The following is a 9,575-nucleotide window of genomic DNA, read 5'->3' as shown; positions in this document are numbered from 1 at the left end:
AAAAAACAAAGAAGCAACAAACTGATAAACAAAGGAAGAAAAAATATTTTGTACATTTTATTTGAATTTATACAAAAATCTAGATCAGTGATGAATAGAAAAAGACTTTCGGAGAACTTAAGAGTCACTATAAACGGTGAATACCGTCACACACAATAAGTTGTAGAAGTTGCTTTGAAATTTACGATAGTTATCCGTCAGAGATTAGACGATTGCACTTCGTCGGAACGAATATTGATTTTTCCTTGTGCTGGTCAGGTTTTCGACAAACAATTTAAGAAACAGCTGGTTAGTCTTGCAACGAGTGTCAAGGCCCAGTGCGTAAATCAAAATCGGTAATACTCCGATGGATGTCTGGACCTCTGCTGTAAGGTCGACCGCATATCCGAAGACGCAAGTGTAAACAGATCAACTCGACAGCAGATCCGGAACAAAACATAAAAGTAGTAAACAGCGTGTTCGATCATTGATTTTTTAGCGAAAATATGTTTTGAAAAAAGGTAACACCTTTTGGTATTTTACATGATTAGACACTAACCGGATAACTAAATAAGAAATACAACAGAGTCGTGTGCTTTAGAAGTTAATTATTGCATAACATTGGAAGCGTTTCATGTAGCATATTCTATAAATAAGTGCAATAACGTAATATATATACACATCAAAGATTGGTAAAGGTTACGACAAAAATATTATATATTTTACAATTTGCAAAACTATTTCACTCAAAGAATAGTCTACGATGGATGATTATGTCTAGGTGCTGCTATCGTATGAATCTATAATTTCTCATAAGCTTGAAAAAGCAATATCGCCTATAGCAAGAGCTAAGTGAAAGAGTTACGGCACAATTGATAAAATTGAACTACGTGCTGCATTACCGCGGTGCTTCGTATTCCAGACAACGTATTAGCGAGCGGCGTATTTAATCGCATTACTCAGTGACGCAAACAACGGTTTGACGTATTAGTTGCGCGTTCCACTGTATTACCATGAATTTGTTTTCCGTACCTGCTTCCTTCGTTGCATATTTTGGAATTTGCATATCGGCTGAGAAGTTGTGTAGAACTTTGGCATGTCAGTACGTAAATTTTTAATCCGAAATAAATTAAAATCCTGTGAGAACAATTTCTCAAAAGCAACTCAATATAGGTAGTTGCAAATTAGTTATCTTTCTGTATGATTATGAAATCTAAGTCTTGTCATTTTCTTTTTCAAATTGGAGAAACAAAAAAAAAATTCTCCATTTATTCATCTGTTCTGAGTTTCTAATCGCGTGTTTGATACACGTCATAGATGCAGTGGATTTTTAGGAACACGACAGGCCATATGCTTTACGCTAATCACAAATATAATGAAAGAACTTGACATATAAGCCGTTTACTAATTATGTATCACATTTTCCTATTTCCAGATCGTCAACAGCACTGAGCATTTGACCCCTGCGGGACGAATTGGCTGTAGTGACGACGTTTTATATATGTGAAAAACAACGACAACAACAGTTGAAAAAAGTAATTCGTTGTTTTGTTGCATTCGTATTCTACGCGCGATACTGGAAGCAGTTGCTTTTATTCTCTCGTCCGACTAACAACGCGGTCAAAACCTAATGGAAGCTAGTAAGATGAAGCGGTTGATGAATTATGTTCTGTTTCATCATTACACACCAGAACAAGTGAATTAGTAGAAAAAAGTGTTGTTGAAGAAAGTTATTTTACTCCGATAAAACGTGAAGTTGCTAAGCTATAATCACCGTTTGGAGTTGTTCGGTGGCATGGGTGGATCAGTAAGTCAGGTGTTCCGATCGGGGAGTGCCCTGCTGTCCAATCGGGATGGACACAAAGTTTCGGAGACAACGGTCGATAAAGTGAATACAATTTTCGATGCACTCAGGGCAAATCCAAAGATTTCGATTCAGCGGTTGGAACCACTTTTACTGCAGATTCCGAAGGTAAATTGAATTTATGTTTTCTTGTGATGCTGTGTTTTGAGTTTCTCATATTAAAATGTTAAAAGCAAATGGTAGAATCAAATGCCTATCGCTTAAAAGTTGATTAGTTACGTTGTATCTGAATTTTATTTTCATATGCAGTAGAAATATTATTGAAGTTCGACATATTAGCTGGTGTAAAAATAAAAATACTATAACTTGTCTCATGGTGACCAGGCGCTATGAGCTAATGTTAGCATAATTTCCATATCTTCTTACGCTAACAACCCAGAGAATGGCTCTCACTCGATTTGGTTACTTATACAACCCGTATAATAATAGTTGACAATAGAAATCTATAATTGAAAAGTGTATTTTTTTACCGGAAACGGAAAAATCTCTATATGATTTGAAATGGCCCTTTCAGCTGGTCTTGAGTTAAGATACTGATCTAACTACCCAGTCGTCGTATGTTCTAATTTAGTTCGAGAGAGATGGTTAATACACTATACACTTGAAAACGGGGATAGTTTCCTTAACACTGGGCAGTGTTGGACCATGTTTCTGAACCATCTGTTCAGAAGCAGATGATGCCTAATGGAAGTGCAGGACCACCCCTGCTCCACATATGGTGATTGGTTTCAAATACCTTATATGAAACGTCGAGGTTGTTCGAAACAACCATGTACTCTGATACTGTGGTAATCACGGTAACCGTTCTCCGTTTAGTGAAGAGTACAATAACTGTTTTAGCGGGATTTATGATCAGCCCCTCTAGAGTGGATCAATTCAGGGTAATATCTAGTGCCGTTGCGTCACATTTTCTGCGAATTATGAAGGCTAAAGCTGGGTTAGTTTGTTTAATAATGCAGAGGCTATCTGCAATTATCTTGATTAATTTTAGGAGTGAAGCTGTGAGGCTTATGGGCCTGAAGGTCATAGGTAGTGGTTTTTTTCTTCCTACCTTCGGGATGACTTTTATCTTGATTTTGTATCAGTTCGGGTATTACGATCTTGACTAAGTTTTGTAAAAAATGGATAGAATGGCATCTGGTCCTAGAACTGAATCGAGTCGTTGGGTGCTGTTCGCCTTGTCCTCGGACTCTGCTGCTCCGACGTCAGTTGTTCGTTTATATATGTCTTTATAAGAGTCTGCAGTGATTCTCTAGGTGTGACTGTTAGACTGCCGTCCTCTTTTTTCAACTGCTGTAGGCCGTTGTCCTCGCAGAAATTGATCCTACAAATTCGTTCCACCAGAGCCCATTGTGACACACACCTCTTCGTTAAAAGACAGCTGACCATGTAGACGACAGTGATCCTACATTCAAGATCACGTGCAACGATGCCCAGTTCGACGGGAGTGCGTATGTCGATGGTGGCAGGATGACTAAGTGTTCCTTAAACGAGGGCCAGTTAGTCTTTTTCGAACTCTCCTGATTTTTTCGCTTTCCAAAGGATTAGCTTCGATGTCAAAAATAATGTGTCGGTGATCTGACTAGCTTGGTTTGCAGAGACATAAGGTTTGCAGAGAGTAAGGTCGAAGACATTGTTCCTTACTGCGCTTGTAGAAGTGGGGCTAATCCTTATATATATATATATATATATATATATATATATATATATATATATATATATATATATATATATATATATATATATATATATATATATATATATATATATATATATATATATATATATATATATATATATATATATATATATATCAAATCGTGTGGTGAGCATTCGTATCGCATCCGATGATGAACGGCTTGTTGACTGCTTTGCAGTACAGCACGAGTGCGCAGACCTCGGAAGGTGAATTATCATCTAGGTCACCGAGAAAGTGAGTGGATGCAATGAACATTTCTTGTTTGGACGTCGGGACCTCCGCTAATATGACAACGGCGAACGTTGAATAAATTCTTTAATTAGAGTGTATTTGATTTCTGTGCTTCAAATGGTGAGTCGACAACTTGGAAGGAGCGTCAAATTTAGCTCCGGTCCTCACAAGTTCCTATCTCACGCCTCCACGAGTCATATGATACAATAGATTAAGAGTTAAAACATGGACACAACTGGTTGGCGTTGCATGGGCAATGTTATCATCCGACAATAGCTAAGTGAGAAGGTGCGACGCGATCGTTGGCGCGGTAACCATATCTCGGCGGTAGAGGAAATGCTTCGCCAACCCGAGCATCTGTTCACCCAGATGGTGCGGCTCAAAACAGTGTCTGATCTCCATGTTAGGAGCGGCTGATCAACGTCCTGGTGTCAGCGTGGGACTCTAATCAGAGCTGACACGATGGCCCTCCGGCGAGACAGGGGGTTGGGGAAAGCCCTACAAGCCGCCCCGAAAAACACCAAACGTTGCAAATATCGAAGAAGTTAATACGGATCGGAACAATCGGCACAGACCTAGGCGACGAAATAAGGACTACGATTCTTTCCGTGTTGGGTATTTTATCACTGCGACCAATTTTTTGATCTTTTGTGACAAGGACTACGATTGGAAACTCGGTACATGGAACTGCAGATCGTTAGGCTTTCACGGCTGCGACAGGATCATATATGATGAACTAAATCCGCGCAACTTCGAAATCGTAGCACTGCAGGAACTTCGCTGGTCAGGACAGAAGGTATGGAAAAGCGGACATCGAGAGGCTACCTTTTATCAGAGCTGTACACCAACATACACCAAAGAGCTTGGGACGCACCAACGAGCACAGTACACCAGCTTGGGACGGGCTTTATAGTGCTGGGTAGGATGCGCCAACGCGTGATCGGGTGGCAGCCGATCAGTGCGAGGATGTGTAAGTTGAGAATTAAGGGCCGGTTCTTCAACTACAGCATCATCAACGTGCACTGCCCACACGAAGGAAGAGCCGACGATGAGAAAGAAGCGTTCTATGCGCAGCTGGAGCAGGTGTATGATAGCTGTCCGCAACGGGACGTTAAGATCGTCATCGATGATATGAACGCTCAGATAGGACGGGAGGCAATGTACTGACCGGTGATAGGGCCGAATAGCCTGCACGCCGCATCAAATGATAACGGCCAACGACGTGTGAACTTTGCAGCCTCCCGCGGTATGGTAGTCTGAACTACCTTTTCCCCCGCAAAGACATCAACAAAGCCACCTGAAGATCACCTGACTTACAAGTGGAGAACCAAATCGACCACATTCTAATCGATGGTAAATTCTTCTCTGACGTCATCAACGTTCGCACCTACCGCAGTGCGAATATTGATTCGGACCATCACCTTGTTGCAGTATGCATGCGCTCAAAACTTTCTACGGTGCGAAACACGCGTCAAAGTCGCCCACCGCGACCAAACATCGGGCAACTACGGGACGCCGAGGTTGCACGGGAGAACGCGCAGCAGCTGGAAGCAGCATTACCAACGGAAGAGCAGCTTGGCGCAGCTACTCTTGAAGATAGCTGGAGGGACATTCGATCAGCCATAGATAGTACTGCTGTAGCGGCGCTACAGGTACTATGGCTCCGAACAGGAGAAACGACTGGTTTGACGACGAGTGCAAACAGTTAGTTGAAGAGAAGAATGCGGCACGAGCGAGAATGCTGCAACACCAAACGAGGGCGAACGTGGAGCGCTACCGACGCGCACGGATCAGGCAAAACTCGGTCTTACGGAAGAAGAAGCGCCAGGAGGAAGATCGAGATCGCGAGGCGATGGAGGAACTGTACCGTGCGAATGACACACGAAAGTTCTACGAGAAGCTGAACTGTTCCCGCAAAGGCTATGTGCCACAAGCCGACATGTGCAGGGACCAGGGCGGCAACCTTCTCACGAACAAGTGTGAGGTGATTGACAGGTGGAAGCAGTACTACGATGAGCACCTTAATGGCGATGTAGCAGAGGACGACGACGGAGTGGTAGTAGATATCGGTGTACGCGCAGATGACGACAGAATCCCAGCTCCTGACCTCCAGGTGGTTAGAGAGGAGATCGGCCGACTAAAAAACAATAAAGCCGCTGGAGCTGACCCACTCCCCAGCGAGCTGTTAAAACACGGTGGTGAATCACTGGCTAAGGCGCTACACTGGGTTATTGCCAAGATTTGGGAGGAGGAAGTAGTACCGGAGGAGTGGATGGAGGGTAGAGTGTGCCCCATCTACAAAAAAGGCGACAAGTTGGATTGCTGCAACTACCGTGTAATCACGTTGCTGAACGCCGCCTACAAGGTACTCTCTCAAATTATGTGCCGTCGACTATCACCGTTTGCAAGGGAATTCGTGGAGCAATACCAAGCGGGATTTATGTGTGCCCGCGCCACGGACCAAATAGTGTCGTGAGTATAACGTGCCCACACATCACTTGTTCATCGATTTTAAATCGGCATACGACACAATCGTTTGAGACCAGCTATGGCAGATAATGCACGATTACGGCTTTCCGGATAAACTGACACGGTTGGTCAAGTCGACGATGGATCGGGTGATGTGCGTAGTTCGAGTTTCGAGGACACTCTCGAGTCCCTTCGAATCTCGGAGAGGGTTACGGCAAGGTGATGGATTATCGTGCTCGCTATTCAACATCGCTTTGGAAGGTGTGATACGTAGGGCTGTTATCGACACGAGTGGCACGAATTTCAGAAGGTCTGTTCAGCTCTTTGGCTTCGCCGATGACATTGATATTGAAGCACGAACCCTTGAAAAGATGACGGAGACGTACATCAGACTGAAGGCTGAAGTCGGACGAATTGGACTGGCCATAAACGCTTCGAAGACCAAGTACATGAAAGGAAGAGGTTCCAGAGAAGACAGTGTTAACCTCCCGCCACGAATTCATATTAGCGGTGATGAAGGAGGTGGTAGACGAGTTTGTGTACCTGGGCTCAGTGGTGACTGCTGACAACGAAACCAGCAGAGAAATTCGTCGACGCCTCATGGCAGGAAATCGTGCCTACTTTGGACTCCGGAGGACGCTCCGCTCAAATAAAATCCGCCGCCGCACGAAGTTAGTCAACAAATGGTGAGTTGACAACCTGGAAGGAGCGTCAAACATAGCTTCGGCCCGCACAAGTTCCTATCTCACACCTCCGCGAGTCATATGATTACACTAGACTGCCGGTTGGAACATGGATACAACTGGTTGGTGTTGCCTGGGCAATGTTGTCTTCCGACACTAGCTAAGTGAAAAGGTGCGACGCGATCGTTGGCGCGTAAACCATATTCCGGCGGTAGAGGAAATGCTTCGCCAACCTGAGCGTCTGTTCACCAAGATGGTGTGGCTCAAAACAGCGTCTGATCTCCATGTTAGGAGTGGCTGATCAACGTCCTGGTGGCAGCGTGGGACTCTAAACAGAGCTGACACGATGGTCCCCCGGCGAGACAGGGGGTTGGGGAAGGCCCAACAAGCCGCTCCGGAAAACAACATGTTACAAACAACGTAAGAGATAATACGGATCGGAACAATCGGCATAGACCTAGGCGACGAAATAAGGACTACGATTGGAAACTTGGGACATGGAACTGCAAATCGCTCTGCTTTCCAGGATGCGACAGGATAATCTATGACGAGCTACATCCACGCAACTTCGAAGTCGTAGCGCTGCAGGAACTTTGTTGGACAGGACAGAAGGTATGGAGAAGCGGGCACCGGGCGGCTACTTTCTACCAGAGCTGTGGCACAACCAGCGAGCTGGGAACCGGCTTCATAGTACTGGGTAAGATGCGCCAACGCGTGATGGGGTGGCAGCCGATCAACGCAAGGATGTGCAAGTTGAGGATAAAGGGCCGGTTCTTCAATTACAGCATCATCAACGTGCACTGCCCACATGAAGGAAGACCCGACGACGAGAAGGAAGCGTTCTACGCGCAGCTGGAGCAGGTCTACGATAGCTGCCCGCGACGGGACGTGAAAATCGTTATTGGGGACATGAATGCTAAGCTAAGACGGGAGGCAATGTACAGACCGGTAATCGGACCAGATAGCCTGCATGCCGTGTCTAATGATAACGGCCATCGGTTCGTAAACTTTGCGGCCTCCCGTGGTATGGTAGTCCGAAGTACCTTCTTCCCCCTCAAAGATATCCACAAATCTACCTGGAGATCACCCGACCAACAGACAGAGAACCAAATCGACCACGTTCTAATCGACGGCAGGTTCTTCTCCGACATCATCAACGTTCGCACCTACCGCAGTGCGAATATAGATTCGGACCACTACCTAGTAGCTGTGTGCATGCGCTCAAAACTATCGACGGTGTATAACATCCGCCGAAGTCGAACGCCGCGACCAAATATTGAGCAACTGCGGGACGCCGAGGCTGCACAGGAATACGCGCAGCAGCTGGAGGCAGTGCTACCCACGGAAGAGCAGCTTGGCGCAGCTACCCTTGAAGATGGCTGGAGGAGCATCCGATCCGCCATAGGTAGCGCTGCTGTAGCGCTACTAGGTACAAGGGCCCCGAATCATAGAAATGACTGGTTTGACGGCGAATGCAAACGGTTAGTCGAGGAGAAGAATGCAGCACGGGCGAGAATGCTGCAACACCGCACGAGAGCGAACGTGGAACGATACCAACAGGCACGGAACAGCCAAAACTCAGTCCTCCGAAGGAAGAAGCGCCAGCAAGAGGACCGAGATCGCGTAGCGATGGAAGAGCTGTACCAAGCTAACGACACTCGGAAGTTCTACGAGAAGCTGAACAGCTCCCGTAAAGGCTTCGTGCCGCAAGCCGATATGTGCAGGAGCTTGGACGGCAACCTCCTTACTGACGAGTGTGAGGTGATCGAAAGGTGGAGGCAGCACTTCGACGAGCATCTAAACGGCGATGCAGTAGAGCGCGAGGACGGTATGGCAACTGATCTTGGTGCACGAGCAGAAGACATCAGAATTCCAGCCCCCGATCTTCTGGAGGTGAAGGAGGAGATTGGTCGGCTGAAAAACAACAAAGCTGCTGGAGTGGACCAACTTCCCAGCGAGCTCTTGAAATACGGTGGAGAAACACTGGCTAGAGCCGTGCACTGGGTCATTGTCAAGGTTTGGGAGGAAGAACGAGTACCGGAGGAGTGGATGGAGGGTATTGTGTGTCCCATCTACGAAAAGGGCGACAAACTGGAGTGCTGCAATTACAGGGCAATCACTCTGTTGAACGCCGCCTACAAGGTACTCTCCCAAATACTTTGCCATCGACTATCGCCATTTGCGAAGCAGTTCGTGGGGCATTACCAGGTGGGATTTATGGGTGCCCGCGCCACCACGGATCAGATATTCGCGGTTCGGCAGGTTATGCAGAAATGCCGCGAATATAACGTGCCCACACATCATTTGTTCATCAATTTCAAATCGGCGTACGACACAATCTATCGGGACAAGCTATGGCAAATTATGCACGACTACGGTTTTCCGGACAAACTGACGCGGTTGGTCAAAACGACGATGGATCAAGTGATGTGTGTAGTTCGTGTTTCAGGGGCACTCTCGAGCCCCTTCGAAACCCGAAGAGGGCTGAGGCAAGGTGATGGTCTCTCGTGCCTACTGTTCAACATTGCCCTGGAAGGTGTCATTAGAAGAGCGGGGATTAACACGAGTGGCACGATTTTCCAAAAGTCGGTTCAACTGTTTGGTTTCGCCGACGATATTGACATTGTGGCTCGGGCCTTTGTGAAGATGG

General features: G+C 46.1%; 1 protein-coding gene across 1 annotated transcript in view; it reads left to right on the top strand.

Moving 5' to 3' along the window:
• The window catches only part of LOC129722994 (ankyrin-3), a 32,525-nt gene continuing 22,950 nt past the window's right edge, over nucleotides 1-9,575 (top strand). The window contains exons 1-2 of the mRNA XM_055676899.1: nucleotides 1-500; nucleotides 1,415-1,951. Of these exons, the coding sequence (XP_055532874.1) occupies nucleotides 1,775-1,951 (177 nt within the window). The 5' untranslated portion in view covers nucleotides 1-500; nucleotides 1,415-1,774. The remainder of the gene's footprint in view (nucleotides 501-1,414; nucleotides 1,952-9,575) is intronic.

Source organism: Wyeomyia smithii, chromosome 2 (genome assembly GCF_029784165.1).
Source record: "Wyeomyia smithii strain HCP4-BCI-WySm-NY-G18 chromosome 2, ASM2978416v1, whole genome shotgun sequence".
NCBI lineage: Eukaryota > Metazoa > Arthropoda > Insecta > Diptera > Culicidae > Wyeomyia > Wyeomyia smithii.
Note: the sequence above shows the minus strand (reverse complement) of the source record. Positions and strands in the feature narration are given on the sequence as shown.